At 55.6% G+C, this 18,756-nt stretch overlaps 8 protein-coding genes across 8 annotated transcripts; 1 reads left to right on the top strand and 7 right to left on the bottom strand.

The window, feature by feature from the left end:
- Positions 1–1,021: 1,021 nt before the first annotated feature.
- On the bottom strand, positions 1,022–2,487 carry QBC33DRAFT_578351 (cross-pathway control protein 1; the record flags this gene model as incomplete). Its single annotated transcript, XM_060431057.1, has 2 exons — positions 1,022–2,361; positions 2,460–2,487. The coding sequence occupies 2 exons, from the start codon at positions 2,485–2,487 to the stop codon at positions 1,022–1,024; spliced, it is 1,368 nt and encodes a 455-aa protein (XP_060283198.1).
- A 1,893-nt stretch (positions 2,488–4,380) lies between these two features.
- Positions 4,381–5,239, bottom strand: QBC33DRAFT_538795 (uncharacterized protein). Its single transcript, XM_060427933.1, has one exon. It carries the CDS (start codon positions 4,891–4,893, stop codon positions 4,426–4,428), a length of 468 nt encoding a protein of 155 aa, XP_060283197.1. The 5' UTR covers positions 4,894–5,239; the 3' UTR covers positions 4,381–4,425.
- On the bottom strand, positions 4,799–6,884 carry QBC33DRAFT_72511 (uncharacterized protein). Its single transcript, XM_060433015.1, has one exon. The coding sequence runs from the start codon at positions 6,690–6,692 to the stop codon at positions 5,010–5,012; it is 1,683 nt and encodes a 560-aa protein (XP_060283196.1). The 5' UTR covers positions 6,693–6,884; the 3' UTR covers positions 4,799–5,009.
- A 586-nt stretch (positions 6,885–7,470) lies between these two features.
- On the bottom strand, positions 7,471–9,946 carry QBC33DRAFT_492081 (adenosine amp deaminase; the record flags this gene model as incomplete). Its single annotated transcript, XM_060425489.1, has 4 exons — positions 8,653–9,946; positions 8,229–8,599; positions 7,778–8,168; positions 7,471–7,720 (listed from the first exon to the last, which is right to left on the bottom strand). The coding sequence occupies exons 1-4, from the start codon at positions 9,597–9,599 to the stop codon at positions 7,471–7,473; spliced, it is 1,959 nt and encodes a 652-aa protein (XP_060283195.1). The 5' UTR covers positions 9,600–9,946.
- A 910-nt stretch (positions 9,947–10,856) lies between these two features.
- QBC33DRAFT_538787 (SRP40, C-terminal domain-containing protein) lies at positions 10,857–12,698 on the bottom strand. The gene has a single exon (XM_060427932.1). It carries the CDS (start codon positions 12,568–12,570, stop codon positions 11,203–11,205), a length of 1,368 nt encoding a protein of 455 aa, XP_060283194.1. The 5' UTR covers positions 12,571–12,698; the 3' UTR covers positions 10,857–11,202.
- A 432-nt stretch (positions 12,699–13,130) lies between these two features.
- Positions 13,131–14,549, bottom strand: QBC33DRAFT_538784 (putative ex11b-like protein). Its single transcript, XM_060427931.1, has 2 exons — positions 14,231–14,549; positions 13,131–14,155 (listed from the first exon to the last, which is right to left on the bottom strand). The coding sequence occupies exons 1-2, from the start codon at positions 14,274–14,276 to the stop codon at positions 13,227–13,229; spliced, it is 975 nt and encodes a 324-aa protein (XP_060283193.1). The 5' UTR covers positions 14,277–14,549; the 3' UTR covers positions 13,131–13,226.
- A 30-nt stretch (positions 14,550–14,579) lies between these two features.
- Positions 14,580–16,707, bottom strand: QBC33DRAFT_538783 (uncharacterized protein). The gene is made up of 3 exons (XM_060427930.1): positions 16,226–16,707; positions 15,152–16,139; positions 14,580–15,049 (listed from the first exon to the last, which is right to left on the bottom strand). Exons 1-3 carry the CDS (start codon positions 16,559–16,561, stop codon positions 14,880–14,882), a joined length of 1,494 nt encoding a protein of 497 aa, XP_060283192.1. The 5' UTR covers positions 16,562–16,707; the 3' UTR covers positions 14,580–14,879.
- A 404-nt stretch (positions 16,708–17,111) lies between these two features.
- QBC33DRAFT_578347 (homoserine O-acetyltransferase) lies at positions 17,112–18,745 on the top strand (the record flags this gene model as incomplete). The annotated part of the gene is made up of 3 exons (XM_060431056.1): positions 17,112–17,154; positions 17,248–17,638; positions 17,701–18,745. 3 exons carry the CDS (start codon positions 17,112–17,114, stop codon positions 18,743–18,745), a joined length of 1,479 nt encoding a protein of 492 aa, XP_060283191.1.
- Positions 18,746–18,756: the final 11 nt, after the last annotated feature.

Here is an 18,756-nt window from a genome sequence, read left to right as displayed (position 1 = left end):
ACATCACCGTTACGGAAACCATGGTCCCCGAACCTTCTTCAACTGGGAGGAGAAGACGCTGGCGCTAAACACATCCCTGCCACTCTTTCCAACCTTCCCCGACGTCAGGATATAGCCATGCCTGTAGACAACATCACACTCTCTAGCCTGGAATCACTACCATTATCGCCGGGGCCTCAAAGGGTAACCTAGCAACGCTCTCTTCCGACCCAATGCTAGGCCGATAGACGACGGCCCGGGGGACCCGTCCACTCACACCAGGCTACTTTTGAGTTTGGGTTTTTGGCAAACCTAGTTGTCGGCCTCCTGATCAAGCAAACACAAGTCAGGGGGGTTGGGAATACACGAGGGAAAAAGTTTGAAGGAACGGGAAACAAGTCATCCAAGAGAAGCAGCTAGGCGGAGCAATGCCTCCCCCAACAGTCCCCCAAACAAGACCGCAGAAGTATGTAGGCCAGTCATGCGCATGCCGGGAGCGCCACCTACCAAGTGAGTGGGAGGTCTTGCTGTTTGCCTGGTGTGGTGGGGGGCAACATACAGAGTGAGGGCAAAGCCCCGGAAGGCCCCAGCCTGGGAGGAGCAGAGGGTATGAGAAGACCGGTCCGTGGAGGGCAGATAAGAATGGGGCAGGGGACCGAGAGTTCTACGCCTTTGTTCGCCTTTGAGCACTACCATCAGTCGATCCAGAGAGCATGGAGTCCAGGATGGGTGACAAAGAGGGGGAAGGTCCTCAAAGGTCACGATGGAAGCATATTGGATTTAATGCTCACTCAAATCCGTTTCTTGTGTGTTGCGATCCTAGGAAATGGCACTACCCGTACAAATCCTCAGCGAGGACGACGAGGGCAACAGTCCAAGACAATCCACCAAGGAAAGTCCAAATGAAAAAAACCCGAGAAGAATACACGCTTGAGAAAATACTAGTAATACCAATCCGTGAATAAAGAGATCCCCTCCTCGATCCTCCATTGGATCGAGGGTGAATGGGTCATTCCTAACGAAACCATACCCACACCCATTTTTATTGTCCACCATTAGACTGGGCCATTGCGATCTTCCTCCAATGGTCACGCTCTGCTTCCAGCTTGGCAATCTTCTCCTCCAGTTCCTCGAATCGCTGGGCCTTTCGCTCACGAGACTTGCGAGCTGCAAGGGTGTTGCGGGCACGCTTCATGGCAACGGTGTCATTGGGATCCTCGATGATGATAGGAGGCAAGGGCTTGTCACGCTTTCGCGAGTTGACACCGGACACGGACGAGTGACGGCCAGAGTTGCCGGGGGAATTGTGGCCCGACTTCCGGCGGCGATGAGAGGTCCCAGATTCCGAGGACTCGAGATCCTCCGACTTCTCAGCAGGAGAGCTCTCACTGGCAGCCGTCCGCTGCTGAGTCGCCTTGTTCTCCGGAGGGAAAAGCGGGTACCAAACATCAGCAGCAGATGCATCAAAATCGCTGTTACTGAAATTGGGCGAGACGTCATAGCTGTCATGAAATTCGGGTGACTCGTTGTAGATTGACGGCGAAGTCAGAGCAGTGAGGGCAGAGGAGTTTGGCGCCGACATGAACGGCTCCTGGATCAAAAGATCCTGCGGAGAGACGGTGCCCATGTTGGAGGCCGAGCTGGAACCACTGGCGCTGAAGTCGAAAGCAGTTGAAATGGCGGGCGATGAATACGCCGTGGAAGCGCCACCCTCAAAGGCAGTGAAATCTTCCAAGTCTAGGTCTGATGGGCTTTGTGAGCTTCCAGTTGCAGACTGGAGATGATGGATCGGTAACCAACCTTGGAGGTTCATATTGCCTTGCGGTATGCTACCGGTGCTATGTGAAAAAAGTGGAACTGGCGGCCGAGCGGGACGGTTTTGCCTGTTCAAAGCAACGGAAGATGATGGCGCGGACGAAGCGTAGAACTGGTGAGGGTTCTGCACAGGAGAGCTAAACCGATTGGTGAAGGCCGAAGAAGACGGTGTGTGCCCTGTAGCCTGGATGATGCTAGCAACTCGGTGGTTTTGCAGAGACGCCGGAGAAGGCTGTTGTCGATACTGCTGCTGATGACGATGTTGTTGCTGTTCTTGAGATATTACACCTCCGATGGCGGAAGGTTGAGAGACAGAGCGGTTAGGTTGACGGGTTTGCTTGATCGGCTGATCGAACAGAACGAAGTCCTGTTGGAACGGTTGCAAATGCTGTTGTGGCGCAGGTTGTGCCGGCAGGCTCGAGGAACTGGAGGGAAGCCATGTTGACTGATTGGGATCCGTGTTGAAGACTGGCAAGTCTTGGGCGGAAATGGCGACGGTGTTGCGAGAACTTGAGCTTGAGCTCGAAAGCGTGAAGTCAAAGTTCAGATCGACCTTTTCAGGAAGAGCTGAAGGGAGTTGAGTGGGGAGTTGTAAAGAACTTGGGGACTGAATTTTGGCTGAGGTTGCGGGACGCAAGTCTTGAGAGACGGTGGACGGTTTTAACGCATCATGATGGTAGCTGCCTTGGTCATGTTCATATAATTGTGGTTCAGTTGGTGTTGGTGGGTGGGAAAAAGTAAGAGAACAGAGGAGTGGGCGAGCCAAGTTTTTGTATTTTTCAGGCAGCAAAAGGCCAAACACAAGGCGGAATGGGGCCGTGCACCAGAGACGACGCCCAGGGGAAGTATCTCCGCTAACCACTAACAATTCAGGCCTGCTGCGTAGCTTCGCCGCCACGATCGAAATATTGGTAGGCCGAGACAACTTTACCAGGTCAGCCCTGGAAGATGAAGGTGTGTGACTCACACTTTTTGGCGCTAAGCTGTTCCTGGCTGAGCGAGCCTCAATTCTGCCGTGAAATGAGGCACCTTGCCGCACTGCCCCATCTGAGAGGCCCCAGCTGGATCGTGGCCGGGCCAATCATTTTAAGAGGGATTAATTTTTTCTTGAGCCAAGCCAGTCTAAGTCGCTTGGAGTTAGGGACTGGTGCAAGACGTGGAGAAATTGATCGAGTCTGATTGGATCATTCCGGTGAACCCAGAAAGGAAGTTCGAGACATGCGCAAGGGCGCGGAACATGTCAAAATGGTCAAGATAATGTCAAAACTGTGTCCTGCTTTGACTTCAGCCAGGACTCGAGATTAGACTTTCTGGGGACTGGAATTGGTTCAAGGACAATACAATTATTCTTCCTCGCATATGGTGTCGAATATAGTTACCTTTGTATGTACATACAATACAGTACAATACATGCGTAGTGTGCAAGGAACCTTATGGAAGACAACGTAGGCCTGCAAGCAAGGGTCGTAATCTGGAGACGCCTCAAAATCCTCAGACGGGTATGTACTGTAGGTACATGTAAGTCGTATTCTGAATCCCCGTCCACACATTCAGGCACCTTCACTTCTTTTACTATATGGTAAAGTACCTATGTATGTTGGAAGAACCGAGGCGACTCATAAGGCAATGCGGACAGCGCCTGACCCTCTTCCTGTTTAAGCATCTCGAATTCGTAGGCAAGAACCACTGAACTGCTCCAACGTTGCTACCATCATCAACGGGATTGGAATTGATACACAAGAGCTCAGCAGGATCCGTCGAATCAAAGGACTCAATTGATTTCGGTTCAACGAAATGTGAGTCATCCAAGGTACAGATGGATATTTCCCCACGTTCTACGGAGGTACATACCTCTCAATAACCGGGAGCGAGGGACGCGGTACCATTCAATACCTAGCCCCCCGGACCGCCCGCCGCCTGTAGTGTAGCCAATCGATGCGAGCGACATATTAGACCCTGTCCGTAATACGAGTGAAATACGGGCGAGCATTCAGCCGATCTCGAGGAAAGAAGCACTTGGACGACCAGCTCCCTGACCGTTAGGTAAGGCCAAGTGGCATTACGAAGAAGGAGCGAGGGAACAGTTTGTCCTCATCAGAACGCAAGATTGCTGTTCAACAAGGAATATTGGCAAGAGAATCGTGTTCACGTCCTACGCCAATAGTGGGCTAGTAGGACTTCAATCTTGACAGCACGCACAACACACTGATACAAGCTGGCCATGACACAGTCATGACCAAAGATGGATAGAGCTAGGCATATTTGATGTGTCTGGTCCCGACTTAAGTATCATCTCAGGAATAAGAGAACCGCTTACTGAGGACTGGCTCGAGCCCAGAATTCGAGGATAGTATCAGGCCCTTGTTACCTTGATCCCTCCAAGCAATGTCTCGTTGACATGTTTCATCACCAGACGCCATGTCCTCTTGAGATGCGGCGAAGCCCCACTCGAGATGTAATTATCAAGCGGAGATCAGACTTGGCCGCACTAAGAGGGGGGCCAACCGGGATCGTCACCCAGGATCAGCAAAGCTTGTTCCGGCCGAGGGCCAAGCTGGCCGACATGCTCCGATGCCGAGGATAACGGCTTGGTCGAATTGTAGTGCTTGTGAAACCAGACGACGACCTTCTTCACCTGGAGAGTGGTGCTGACGTTAAGACGGCCAAGCCCTGGGGGTGATGTTCTTTGTCTGTGTTGATTCTCCCAGGGGGAAGTAAATGCCATGTTGGCTCTCGCCTTGGGAGCCAGGCCAGGGACAGGCGGGACCAGACGACTTTTTTGTCTCGTTGCCATAGTTTTACAGTCGGGAGGGTATCCGAAACCCTCTTTGAATTCGTCTGATGGTATTCACCGAAGCTGCGAACATATATGCACATGCCTGGAAAGAGGAAGAATTCACCGTGGAAGGTGACTGAAACGAGCACTAACACATGGCCTGTATATCCCATTCCCTCGGCCTTTTCTAAACGCCTTCCCTTCCCGAGATGTGATCGTGACCCAACTTGAAAACGCCTGATGTATCCTATAGCTGAAGTCTTGTTGTTGTAACGACCCCTTGACATAGTAAAGAAAATGAGTGATCCAAGTATGCTAAACATGTACGCTTCAAATTACCAGCATATACACAAGTATATATACACCCTCTAGAGCCGATTCTCCAAATGTGATGTGAGGACCTGGGTATCGTATTAAATCAAAGGCAGCAAGCATGCCCTCAAAAGCTCCCCTGGTTGGCCCGACCGGCCTTACCCTGCACCTCCTGTACGGGGGCATGCTGTGCCGCCTCGTCCGTCGCAGGCCCCCCCCCGTCCGAGTCCCGATCGTCGCCCCGCCGCCGGCCGCGACTGCTACCCTGCAACTCGTCGGACGTGTCGGGGGGCTCGTCGGCCTTCATGATCTCGTCTTTCTGCGCGACGGCGGCCCAGCGGCGGTCCCCGCGTCGGGCGGCGGCCTCGGCCTCGCGCAGCCACTCCCTCCACTGCGGGGTCCCGGGGGCGGCGCCGCTGCGCTCGACCCAGCCGGTCCGCTTGGTCTCGCGAATGACGTACCACAGCGTGCGGGTGAAGCTCTTTGCACCCTCGCGCGGGTCGTCCTCGTCGGTGGTTCCGTGGGCGTTGCTCGCGTCGTCGGGCGTCGTGTCCTGCCAGCAGTAGCGGCTGAGGTCCCAGAAGTACTCCTTGGGCAGCAGGCCCATGGCCCAGTAGAAGCCGTTGAGGGCGACGTAGCTGGCGCTGACGGCGACTTGCATGAAGAAGTCGCAGTTGCCCAGCAGCACGACCGCCACCATCAGGAGCACCGTGCCCAGGCCCATCAGCGCCTTGTAGCGCGGCTCCTTGACGTAGTACTCGCACTCCTCGGTGCCCAGGTAGAGCTCCCTCGCGACCTCCTCGGTGCAGCGCACCAGCACGAAGGCGCCCTCCCGCGTGCGGATGACCACGTCGCCCTTGGGCACTTTGTTGGTGTGCGACCGCCTCATCAGGATCGGCCTCCACCAGCTGGCGTAGCCGACCACCGACCCCGCCAGGCTGACGAGCGCGATGGCCACGATGGCCGTCCCGTCGTGCACGACCGCCGCGCACACGATGAGCCCGACCGTCAGCAGGAACGACAGCAGCGACAGTACGTGCACCGGCGAGTACAGCGTCGCCGGCACCGCCGGCCGCGCCGCGTTGTTGGCCAGCGTCGGGTTCGCCAGGTAGTCGGTCATCTTCTCGTGCACCGTCCTGCGCCGGACGATTCCCGGCTGCGGCGGTGCCGGCTCGCCCCCGCGCTCCGGGTCCAGCTGGATCCCCACGCTCGCCCCCGTCGCGAGCGTGCCTGACCGCAACGCCCCCTTCTCGTTCATCGCCGTGCTCTCCTGGCCCATCAGGGGCGGCGGCCCGGGTATCCGGCCGCCGCCGTGCCGCTGGGCAGGGCTGTGGTGGATCTCGTTGGCCGTCCGGCGAAACAGGTTCCGGAACGACGACACGGGGCCCCTCGCGGACGCCGGGGTCGGGTCCGCGAGGATTCCGGCGGCCTCGTTGGGGTCCTTGTGCCTGATCTCCAGCATCCTGAAGCTGTACGGCGGCAGCTGGTCGATGGGCTGGATGATGTTTGCGAAGAAGCCGACCGTGTCGAGCACGACGCCGCTGTAGACGCCGGCCAGCTTAGCCGTCACGTCGGGCATGCGGCCCGGCCGCGACGGCTTCAGCATGGCCTGCGGCGCGGGGATGATGCGCGGCAGGAGGCAGAGGAAGGACGCCGTGATGGCCTGCGAGTGCTCGGCCACGCTGCTCTCGCCGATGACCGCGAGCAGCGTGACCACGTCGAATTGCCAGCCGCCCTTGCCATGCGGGAACCATGATGCTATGCCCGTCGGTCCCGGCTCCGACCCGGAGTCGGTGCTGTTGCCAGCCATGGCGCGGCCAAAAGTCGCGGTTCCGCTGGGGATGGGCAGCCGGGGGGAACCCGTGGCAGTGCCAAAAGGATTCCGGCGGGTTGCACGTGTTTAACTAGGTTGGTTAGGCCCGGGAAATCGGACGAACGCGACTGCTTGGCCGAACGAGCTACGTTGTAGTTAAACGGAATCCATGTTATAGCTTGTTCTACCAGTCTTGACAGTCTGAGATCGGAGATCTGAAGGCTGGATTTCGGAGCTGCAAGGCTCGGATGAGGGGAGATTACGATGGGGAAGTGGCTGAAGCCTTGTGTTGCCTCAGCTGCGGCTGGCGCTGCATGGCTGCCTCCCTCCCTCATGTCTACTGTTCAAACAATACCCAATTGAAGTGCCGATTTATTGTAAATGAAACGTCAGCTCACAGCCTGTGATATCCTCTTATTAGTCCCTCAAATCTTCTTGCATTTCAAGTGTGTTTGTCTTAGCTTTCCAGGAGTACATTTTGGTGGGGCTTATATGTACATACCTGCCAGTTGTCAAGTTGGCTTATGCGCCACCTTACAACTGGCACAGGCGAGGTCCCAAGAACCCCCTGAATCGACACTGAACAAACCTACCCGTTAGATAGGTTAGGTAGGTAGGTTCTCAGTTGTTGGTAGAAAATAATTAGAGGTATCATAAAAAATGGTTCTAGCATAACATGAATCCCAGCGAATTTCCAAAATTGTGAACATTTGGTATCAAAGGGAAAGAAAAGAGAAAAAAGGCAAGGCAAAACCAGGATGATGGCGAGCGTCCATCAATCCAAGGGTTTCGGCGGCATGCCTTCCACGACGAGATGGCCGTATTCATTGACGACCCATCTGCAGAACTCATTCCAACGCCGCTCCCAATCGGCGTAGATGTCCTTCCGTAGTTGGTCCTCCATGCAAGAATGCTCGATACTCCACTCGATAAGCTGTCGCCAGCCGTGGAGAGTCATGTCTGCCTTTCCCACAAAAGTCTGATAGAAATCATGCGAGAGGCGGGATCTAAACGCAGGTGTTAGTCTCGAAAGGGATAACCGTAAGAAGGGAAGGATTTGTTTTCGGTTTCTCGCGACGAACCTGAAAAGCGTGCCATTATCCGTGCTAAGAGTGCAGGGGAGGTTGTTGGCAAGCATGCTGTACATGGCATGGCCACCCACCCTCGGGGTAAGGCCGAGGATCTCGTTAGAGATTGGGCAGAGCTCGACGCACATGTTGCGCTTCTTCATCTGCTCCAGGATGTATGGATGTCTTGGTAGTGCAAAGCCGTGCGCGATGCGCTTTGCGCCCAGAAGCACGGCGTCTACCAGATTGCCGTCGGTGTCGCAGCCAATATCCAGTGTCTCTCCGCAGTGGAAGAGGAAGGGGATGTCGACATTTTCATCCGCGCACTTCTTCTTGAACTCTAGGAACTCCGGAACGAAGGTTTTCAGGGGGTGGCCTTTATTCTCTTCGCCTATTACGTCGTACCCTGCAATACACCCAAAAAGTAAGCATATACCCACAGAAATAGTACTGGAATTAAGCTTACCGGCAATCCATTCGGGCCACCGCTTCTTGAAGGCCAAACATTCGTTGAGGGAGTACCGAACGGCCTCTTTTGAGGAGGAGCGAGGGGTACAATAGATGACCTTGAGGCCACCGAAAACACCAGGGTGGTCGGTTTGAAACCCCGTGTACTCCTCAATGATAAGTTCCATGATGCCACTATTACTGGTTTTTCTCTCTCCATCGTCTGTCCAGAGCTGATTCGTTTCCATGAAGTTGGGCCGGATCTCAGCGTACTGAATATTATCGTCCACGAACTCTTGCAGACATAGGCGCATGTACTGTCGGTACGCCCTCTCATAATTGAATAGACCTTTCATCATCTGAGTACGCCCATTGAACTTCTCCCAAGCACTGCCTGCGGTGTCAGCATTGCAGATCGTCTTCTGATCCATAGGCTGACTTACCCTTCCGGCGTTTGGAGCAAGTTGTGGGCTTCTTCCTCGTGGAAGACCAACTTGTTTCGAAGCCACTCGTCCACCGAACATTTGGTGGACTTTTGGTTGTAGTGGGCGTCGAACTCCCTTAAAAAATCTTGGAATCTCATTGTTCCCCTTTCTGTGTAGTTGGGGTCGAAGAGATTGCCTGGCTTCTCCCTTTCTGGAGACAAAATCGAAAACTGGATCCTGCACTGGTCAAATCTGCCGTAGTAACCAGGGGAGTTTCCATCATCGCCAACGGGGACTAGCGGCATATCGCTTGTGATGAACATGCGATCCATCTCCTTGGCAATGTTGATCAAGACCTCCGGGAGAAGGTTTGCGTTAAAGTGGATGTGCAGATGAGCACCTTTGGGCATCTCTTGGGCAACTCGGTATAGCTTTGTCTGCTCGATCAAGTCGACATTAGAGAGGAAATGGTCGCCCATGAAGCGTGGATGCTCCTGTCCTCCGTAACCCCTCCGTGTCGGGGCATTCTCGTAGACATTTGCCTGGTCGTGTTTCCTCACTGCTTGGAGTACTTGGTTTGCCTGGATTTCAAGTTGCGATGCCTTGACCTGGCAAAGGTAGTCGAATGCCAACACCCTCTCGCGAGTAACAACCTCTTCCCGTTCCCGACCATAGTCACTTGCATCCTGAAATATGCGGGAGTTCAGGTTGTCTAGGACAATGTCGCACCGTTGCTCCCTCTTCTGTGAGCGGGCTTCGACAGCATCGTCAAGAGCAGAGACAAGGTTATACTGGCCACCACCCATACTGCGGCTGTTGTCGCGGCCGTCAGCCATTGGCGGGTGGAGCCGGGGAGGGTTGGAAGGATCCTGATTCAGCTTGGTCGTATTGTGCGCGAGGTCCGGGGCATCCTGTTCACCCTGAAGACTGGTGTCGTCGGTTTCGGAGCTGCAATTTCCCCCCATGGAGCAAGCCTGGCGGTTCACATCCAGGCAGGAACACGTGAATACGTGGCGGGGAGTCAACCGGCTAAGGAGGCAAGGATGCCGTCGCCTTTATGGCGGATGAGTGAATGAGCGACTCCTACGCGCCAAGGGCAGGGGTGGTGTTGAGGGGGTTTTAAATGCGACAAGGGACGGCCTGAGCCTGCGCATGGGTTTATCTGCAAGCTCTGCCTTCTTCGCGAAGCAATACCCACCTAGGTGGGGGTGAGGCGTGCGAAAACGGTAATTTAGCTCATTCATGGGCTTGGGAAGGAGCGGTTGTGATCCTGAGTAGCACTTTGGCGAAAATGCGCATGTACTGTAAGTGGGAGTAATAGTAGGTAATCCTTCGAGAAAGTGGCTGAGGCCCGCCCGCGCTGTGATTGGCCGTTAGCTTCAGGCATCGCTCGAGGTTGACACCAGGGTGTTCCGCGAGGCTGCACACAACGGTACAGATTGGAATGTAGGAATGATACCTAGGTCATCAACAACAGCTGCTCTTTGAATCAATATCTAGTTACGGATAGGTAGGTGTGGACGCCGCTCGCTTTTCTTTGAAACCTAAGCAGCATACAACGTTTTCTGTTTTCTCCTCTTTGTCAATCCATGCAAGTTGACGGTTTCGTCCAGTAGTCCCAGATTCTGCCCTTAACAAGTTAATACAACCTACGGGGTAAGTGTAGGCACCTTCCACGAGGCAAGCCTGCGGAAATATCGACATTCAGAGTTGGCCTCTTTGAACGGGTGGTTGCCCGCCCGGTTGGAAGGGTACTCTCCTGGGCTGCCCGCAAACGAGAATACAAAACGGCGTGGCGTGGCTATGGCCAAACCTTCCCATACTGTCTCCCCATTACTGGGTTTGGCCCCCAATATATTGCGCCTCAGTTGGCACACTCCTGAAGGGTTCGTTAGGCCGAATATATTACCAAGCTTCGGCGCAATGGTTACTCCTGCTGACACGAATGGGGCTTGAATTCGAGCGTGGATGGTTTTCACGGAATGCACCGTCGATGTGGTGTGTTCGTCCTTGTTAGTGATTTGGTCCACGTACTTGAGGCACGATCCCCAAGACGTACAGCCCCGGGTGGCAGGGTATTCGCCCGACGACTACACGGAACTTACGAAGCCGAACGGGGTCAATACGATTGCCCCGAAGGTGATTGAGCCCGTAAGGGAGCAGTTGGCGTTGGTCGAAAGCACCTGGAGGCCGCCGATATTCACTGGCTGCAGGACGGGGGACAACCAACTATGTTTTCGGTAACTGCGTTCTCATCCTCCCTCACGGTTCTAAGCGACGGGGCTTTACATGTCTGCTATACTAGCACACAAGACGACCGACTGCAAGAAGTTGATACCCCTATTGACAGGAGGCAAAGAACCATGTTATCTCTAAACTGAATCAAGAAGACATAAGCGCGTCGCGCCATCAATGAGCGCCAAGCTCCCGGCTCGATCGCATACTCCCGTCATCTCTAGAATAATCCTCAGCATAGCAAAGCATGGAAGGCTTGAAAAGAAATCCATCGCCCAAGGGAAACACAATGGTATATCTACACCGTCCGTTCTATAGCGCACGTCTACCCATCTAGTCAAATTTGATACCGCCCCTGGCGTCGGTATCAATGCGGCCTCCTCGGTAACTGCCCTTCTTCTTCTTGTTCTTCTCCTTGGTAAATCCCTTGCCCCTCGTCACAATCAAATCTTCGTGGGCTTTCTGGCCCCAGTCGTGCCCTCGGAAGGCGTTCGATGAAAATCGAGGGTCGACCTGGATGTCCTTGGAGATGCGGGAGAAGGGTTCGTTGATCTGTCTCTTCTGGTTCAAGCCCTTGCCGCGGTTGTTCAACTTGGGTTCCGGGGGCAGAGGGGCGAACTCGGAAACAGGGAAGATCTCGGGGGAGGTCTTCCCAACCGTCACAGACGTGTCAGACCCATTATGGTCTGGAGACTCTGCCTTGATAATCGACGGTTTGGCTTTGCTGTCAGACTCAGAATCGCTGTCGTCACTTGAGGAATCTGAAGAGCTATCGTCTGGTAGGGGAACCTTGGCGGCCTCCTCAACCTCAGAGTCCGAGTCCGAATCCGAATCCGAGTCTGAAGACTCCGAAGAGGATTCCGATTCTGAGCTAGAGTCGGAGCTCGAGTCCGAGTCGGGAGACACTTCGGCGACTTTCTGCTTCTTGGTTTGAGGCTTTTCATCATCCGAACTCGAATCAGAGTCCGAATCAGAAGAGTCCGACTGGGATTCAGATTCAGAAGATGATTCGGTATCGGACTTGGCCTTTCGCTTCAGTGGGTTGGGTTTGGCCTTGACCGCCGAGGTCTTCTTAGTCTTCTTGGTCTCTGCCTCACTCTCACTGGAGCTCTCGCTACTGCTGCTGGATTCGGAGCTTGAAGATTCGTCCTCGGGCGCCACATCTTTCATGTCGACATCACCATCGTTTTCGCTGTCGCTGTCGCTGTCGGAAGAACTAGAGCCACTGCTGCTACTGCTAGAGCTCTCATCGTCACTCTCACTACTGCTGACCTTCGTGACCTTCTCCACCTTGAGAGCCGCGGTAGGGCCTCCGCCATTGTTCATCGATGTCTCCCAGGTCTGGAAGACAGACACCAGGGAAGGGTGCTTGTCACCGTCGCCCTTCCCACTCCGAGCCTTCGACTTATGCCATCCCTTCTCAGCCCGTTGCTTCGTGAACTCGCGGTGGGCGCCGGAAAAATCGTTCTCAAAGAGGAAGTTCTCCACGAGATCCATCAACTGGCCGGGAGGGGTCCCAGCACCAGAGATGGTAGAGTTGGAAGCCCAGGATACTTTCTTGGACCCCTTCTCCGAGCCCTGGGCTGCGCTCTTCTTGGATTTGGCCATTGTTGGAGTGTTTATCGCCGAAGATGGCTCGATATTCGTTTCGCACGCAGAAGAGAAATTGTTGTTGAAGAGCCAAGAAGGAAGCGCGGACATTAGCAGCGACCAACGCAGAGTTTATACGCCTCAGAGGAGAGAGGGAGTAGAAAGTACTTCAGAAGGCAGCGACTTCTAATTTTTCACGGCGAGAGGTTAGGTGTCGACCCGACTTGCCCTTGCACTTTTTTTTTCTTTCTCCGGTCCTCACCGCCCTGCAGGGATAATGGCCCAGGTGGGGGGTTCACTAACATGGAAAGTAGCGTAGGCCGTGGCACCCAACCCCAATCCTAAATTTGAGGTACCTGATCCTAGCATTCATGAACCGGGCTCCTGGGATGCAAGATGTTGAGGGTGGGTGATGGCCCTGAGCTGATGAACTGTTTGAGATATGTCCATAACCCATCTATCCTTATGGCATTGGTAGACTTCAAGGTGAAAAAATCCCAATATAGTGATAGCAAGCAAGCAACTTAATAGCGGATGGCGAGTAAGGCATCCCTTACGGATGTATAGAAACCAACATAATCACGCCTTCAAAGAGGTGGCGTCGCCCTCGAGAATGAGAGCATGGCGAAACCACAAATACCAGCCAAGGAGTTAGGTGCTTGACTTACCTACCTGTACAAGAATGATTATGCCAGTCGGTTCTATGCCTTCTTGCTTGCTCAGGCGCGTGACAAGGAAACTACCTACCTTCCTACGTACCTAGCTAGCTAACCTGACATGGCATCTGCTTCGCGTCCGCATCTCTCCCATACCTCTAGACCTGTAAGAACGGTACTGCCCAGCATCGCCAACCCCACAGACCCCTCGTCTACTTTGACATAGCCAACCACGCTGCCCGGTAAGGCAAGGTCTAATACATCGGCCACAAGCCGCCGTACTAGAGCCCGAGAACGAGCCACGGTTTCTCGCCGACGGCCCTCGCGCTGCTCGTTCCGACGCTCGCGTTCTCGCGCCTGTTGCTGCCGCAACACGCTAGTCTCCACCCCTTTCTCCTCTGTCCGCTTCTCCGCCGCCACCGCCTTCTCCTCCTCCTCCTCCCCGGTACCCCCACCGCTCCCATCGCCGCTCCCATCGCCGTACCCACCACCCGTCTCCGGCACAGGCGCGAGAGCCCACAGCTCCAGGAGCCGCAGCGCCCCCGCCAGAGCGCCGCACGCCAGCGACAGGAACCAGAAGCGCTGAGCCTCGACGGCCAGCATCGGCCCGCGCGCGCCCCACGGCCGCAGGCCCTCGACGCCGAGCGCATCGGGCAGCAGGGCCGTCTCGAGGAGGAGGTACATGCCGTTGAAGGTGCGGCCGGCCACGTCCAGGTACGTCTCGGCGCGGCCGGGTGACCACGACGATGACGACGCCTTGGAGGAGGAGGAGGGGGACGGGGAGAGCGAGCCCCACAGCCTGTGTGCGGCGTGGAACGACTCGACGAAGCGGAACATGCGGAAGAAGCGCCGGCCCAGGGCGACGCGCGACCGGAGCCCGGTCAGGACCGTCGCGATGAAGGCGGTATCGGCGACGGCGACGGCGGACTGCGGCGCCTGCCAGAGGTGGATGGCGCTGACCAGGGCGTTGAAGGGAAGCCGGTAGAATAGCGTCACCTGGAGGATGGCCTGGATGAGGCGGAGGAAGCGCTCGAGTCCGGCTGTTGGGACGGTTAGCCTCCCGCTGTGGGAGAAAAGGCCCCGAGTATGTTGAGAAAGTGTTCGCCGTCACTCACCCGCGTCGGTGCCAAACCGAATGAATTGTTCGAGACCTGAAGCCATTGTCTCTTTTGCCTCTCTAGCACCTCAAATAATGCTGCTGCATTCGACCTCCCAAAAACAACTGAAAAACTCGACAAATCGAGGTCTTTTATAGAGCTATGAGAAAGAGAAGTCACACGCCGCTAACACGAAACCCTCTTTGCTCATTTGCCCAGGGTCCTCCTGCTGATCCATGTGCCTGCCCTCTGTGGCTGAGAGAACCGGGATTGAGTGGGCAAGTTTTCAGTTGACGACTTGACTGGCTCAGAAGTTGAGATGTGCTTGGCGTTAATCGAAACCGTGCAATCAACGATCTACGTTCTACACTGTGCAAATCGGAAAGGTTGGGGGTTGGTTCGGCAACTTAAACCACATCGCATCAACCACCGCTTAACCAGTCATTCACTCGGTAGGTGTCAGCGTCGAAGGTCAAACAGTCAGAATAGATACAATACAGCCTTGCAGGGCCTAGTCTACGTATGCACAGATTACAGGATCGTAGTCCCTTCTCTTTTTTGTTTCTTTTTCTTTTCCATTTTCTGAGGATTGAGAGACGCCACTGCCCCCGCCTCTCATTTGACCTTGGTTATTGCTGCGGCGCGATCCAGGGCTGCTTCATCCCTTTTACATCCCCGGCGACACCAGCTTACCCTGTTGCCGCGTGTCGTGCCGCCACCCACCGGCCAATGCTGAGCCGCCGTTCTCCTTTGCAAACTTCTCCATGCGTGCTTCTAATTCGGGGCGGAAGTGGCGGATGAGACCCTGGATGGGCCAGGCGAACGCCTCTCCAAGAGCTGTAACACCAAACCTAGTCAGCACCACCGGATTGCCCAAGGGTAGACAGATAGCGGAAGTTGAGAAAAGGAACATGAAGAGACGCATCGGGGGAGTCTTACCGCAGATAGTGTGGCCCTCGACCTGCTTGGTCAGTTCCTGGAGCATGTCGATCTCCCTCTCGCGGCCCATGCCCTTCTCGAACCGGCCCATGATCTGCTCGGTCCACTTGCTGCCCTCTCTGCAGGGCGTGCACTGCCCGCAGCTTTCGTGGCGGTAGAAGTGGGACAGGCGCGAGATGGCCCGGACGACGTCGGCGCTCTTGTCCATGACGATGACGGCGGCGGTACCGAGACCAGACTGGCTGTCCTTGAGGCCGTCAAAGTCCATCAGCTGGTCGTCGCACACGTGCTTGGGCAGGATGGGGGTCGACGAGCCGCCGGGGATGACGGCCAGGAGATTGTCCCAGCCACCACGCACGCCACCGCAGTGCCTCTCGATAAGGTCGCGCATCGAGATGCTCATCTCCTCCTCGACGGTGCACGGGTTGTTGACGTGCCCGCTGATGCAGAACAGCTTGGTACCCTGGTTCCGCTCGCGACCGAACCCGGCGAACCAGCTCCCACCACGGCGGCAGATGGTAGGCGCCACGGCTATCGTCTCGACGTTAGCCACCGTCGACGGGCAACCGAATAGGCCCACCGCGGCCGGGAAAGGCGGCTTGAGCCTGGGCTTGCCGGGCTTCCCCTCGAGCGACTCGATCAGCGACGTCTCCTCGCCGCAGACGTAGGCACCAGCGCCGCGGTGGAGGTAGACGTCAAAGTCGTAGCCTGAATCGCACGCGTTCTTGCCGATCAGGCCATCCTTGTAGGCCTCGTTGATGGCGTTCTGCAGGACCGCCGCCTCGTGGTAGAATTCGCCGCGGATGTAGATGTAGGCAGCCGTGGCGTTCATGGCACGCCCGGCTACGAGGCAGCCCTCGATCAGCTTGTGCGGGTCTTTGCGCATGATCTCCCTGTCCTTGCAGGTTCCTGGCTCTCCCTCGTCGGCGTTGACGACTAGGTACCGTGGCTTGCTGTCCTTATCCCAGTCCTTGAAGTTCATGAAGGACTGCCATTGAAAGACACGGTCAGCAACAATTTCTCGGATCGTGTAGAAAAGAAAAGAAAAAAGCAGTATAGAATGGCAAACCATACCCATTTCAGACCCGAGGGAAATCCAGCTCCTCCTCGCCCCCGCAGCCCAGACGCCTTGACCTCGCTGATGATCCAGTCATGGCCCTTCAGGATTATCTCCTTGGTCTTGTGCCAATCGCCCATCTTCTTCGCATGCTTGAGATCGGGAGGGTACCGGCCGTAGAGGTTCTGGAAGATGCGGTCCTGGTCCTTCAACCCCCCGTAGGTGCGCTGTTTCGGGGCGCCATCCTGGACGGTTGCGAAGGTCCGGGACTGCTGGGCCTGGGTAGAGGAGACGACAGCCCGCGAAAATGTCTTCGAAGACGCCCTCGAAGGCGCTGCGTTTCGTAAGAGCATCTTGTAGGCGTGGTTGTGCGCTCAATTGAGCTGTGGCCGGATGTCAATTGCCAGGTTGGATTCGTTGAAATGCCCTGATTACCTATTGAAATTGTCTGAGAGGTGAGTGGGTGCTTGGGCGCTCAATGCAGCCTTAGCGGCAAGGCTGCTCAATGCCACCGGAACCAGAGGGTATAAAGTAGATAGTACCTAAAAACTCTAATGATCTGAAGCAACAAGCGAGGTATTGATGACACATTGTCCTCCCAGAGCCGTGGGAAGATGAGGCGGAGATTGAGCACGGACCATTTAGCCTCCAAACGGCTCCATATTTGTGTCAAGTACCTTTGTACCTCCGACCGGCTCGTTTTTGCGATTGCGCAATTCAAACTTCAATCGCTTGTTGGCCAACACGGATGATGACTCAGATGGAGTCGGAAGCCTCTTCAGGATTTTCTTAGTATGCTAGACACTCATTCAAGCCCAACAACGCCAGGAGAAACCCAAAAACCTCACAGTTTGGCCCTCCATCCGGCGAGCTCTTTACCACTCTTCACCGTAAGGGTACACCATGACTTCAGACCACCTAACTGCCGGTGAGAAGCCGAAATATGGTCAGTATATCATCTCCCCGTCATCGTTCCCAATGCAGTTTTATGCGGGAATTATGCAAGAATCATGAAGAATAGTGACTGAATACTTCCAAGAAAGAACTCAACAACAACCTGAGAACCCATTCGCGGCTCTCATTCCTGACCAGGAGATTGCTATCATCCCGTCCTTTACGCTTGAGTCAGGTGTAACGCTCTACAATGTTCCTGTTGCGTACACCGTCCGGGGCAAGCTATCGCCCAAAGGAGACAATGCTATGGTAGTTTGCCATGCCTTGACCGGGAGCGCAGACGTCAGTGACTGGTGGGGACCCCTGCTCGGTGGTCCTGGCCGGACACTGGACATTTCACGCTTCTTCGTCGTCTGTGTGAACTGCTTGGGCAGTCCTTACGGCACGGCCAGTCCGGTTACCGCCAAGGACGGTGATCTCAGCAAGGAGAGATATGGACCGGAGTTCCCCCTGACTACAATCAGAGACGATGTAAAGTGAGTATTTATCAGCCACTTGAAAGGTGTGATAGAGACCGAGCCCTCTGACTGTATTACAGTCTTCAAAAGCTTCTCCTCGACGACTTGGGGGTCCGCCAGGTGGCGGCTGTGATTGGGGGGTCACTGGGTGGCATGTGCGTGCTTGAATGGGGGTATCTCGGCAAGGACTACGTTCGATGCATCGTACCCATCGCCACCTCCAGCCGACACAGTGCATGGGGCATCAGCTGGGGCGAGGCTCAACGGCAGAGCATCTATGCGGATCCCAAGTACGATGATGGCTATTATTCCTTCTCTGATTCGCCGACGACAGGCCTGGGTGCCGCACGCATGTCTGCGCTCTTAACCTACCGCAGCCGGAACTCTTTCGAGTCTCGCTTCGGGCGGAACATTCCCGACCCGTCAAGGCGCCAGACCATTCGAGAGAGACCAGCACCTGCCACGCCGTCCGAGGCGCACTTCCACATCCACAACGACGGGCACAAAACAAGGCGAAACACCCCATCGCGCACCAATAGCAATGCCAGTAATGTCGCCCATGGAAACGGCTTAGACAACGGCTCTTCCGTCGCCCTGGCGGATCCCCAGTTCCACGGACCGAGCAGGGAAAACCCGACGGACACCGAGACGATGCCCATAGGGTCCACGTATTTCTCCGCCCAGTCGTACCTGCGCTACCAGGGGGCCAAGTTTGTCAAGCGATTCGACGGCAACTGCTACATCGCCATGACCCGGAAGCTCGACACGCACGACATCAGCCGCGGGCGTGCGCCGACCATAGCGGAGGCCCTGCGCCTGATCGAGCAGCCGACCCTCGTGCTCGGGATCGAGAGCGACGGGCTCTTCACGTTCGCCGAGCAGGAGGAGCTGGCCGAGCACATCCCGAATGCGCGGCTGGAGCGGATCGACAGCCCCGAGGGCCACGACGCCTTCCTCCTCCAATTCGAACAAGTCAATAACTACATTATGGAGTTCCTGCGCGAGATCCTGCCGGACATCATGAACAGGGGAGGGAACGAGGACGCCGCCGCAAGCGCCGTCGGCGAGCTGACTAAGAGCAGCACCTTTGGCGAGGCCGAGGTGGAAGACATCACCGCGTGGTAGGAACCGCTAGG

This window comes from Phialemonium atrogriseum, assembly GCF_030411735.1.
Source record: "Phialemonium atrogriseum strain 8032-3 unplaced genomic scaffold QBC33scaffold_13, whole genome shotgun sequence".
Taxonomy (NCBI): Eukaryota; Fungi; Ascomycota; class Sordariomycetes; order Cephalothecales; family Cephalothecaceae; genus Phialemonium; species Phialemonium atrogriseum.
The sequence above is the reverse complement of the archived record's forward strand: the minus strand, read 5'-3'. Positions and strand labels throughout refer to the sequence as shown.

Excerpts from the sequence above, each read along its gene's own strand:
- QBC33DRAFT_538787 (XM_060427932.1), bottom strand. The coding sequence starts at position 12,570 with ATGTCCGCGCTTCCTTCTTGGCTCTTCAACAACAATTTCTCTTCTGCG.
- QBC33DRAFT_72511 (XM_060433015.1), bottom strand. The coding sequence starts at position 6,692 with ATGGCTGGCAACAGCACCGACTCCGGGTCGGAGCCGGGACCGACGGGC.
- QBC33DRAFT_538784 (XM_060427931.1), bottom strand. The coding sequence starts at position 14,276 with ATGGCTTCAGGTCTCGAACAATTCATTCGGTTTGGCACCGACGCGG. Across the intron at positions 14,156-14,230 it reads TCGGTTTGGCACCGACGCGG|CCGGACTCGAGCGCTTCCTC; the intron begins GTGAGTGACGGC and ends CCGTCCCAACAG.
- QBC33DRAFT_538783 (XM_060427930.1), bottom strand. The coding sequence starts at position 16,561 with ATGCTCTTACGAAACGCAGCGCCTTCGAGGGCGTCTTCGAAGACATTT. Across the intron at positions 16,140-16,225 it reads TTCCCTCGGGTCTGAAATGG|TCCTTCATGAACTTCAAGGA; the intron begins GTATGGTTTGCC and ends TTTCAATGGCAG. Across the intron at positions 15,050-15,151 it reads CGAGGGCCACACTATCTGCG|CTCTTGGAGAGGCGTTCGCC; the intron begins GTAAGACTCCCC and ends TTGGTGTTACAG.
- QBC33DRAFT_538795 (XM_060427933.1), bottom strand. The coding sequence starts at position 4,893 with ATGTTTAGCATACTTGGATCACTCATTTTCTTTACTATGTCAAGGGGT.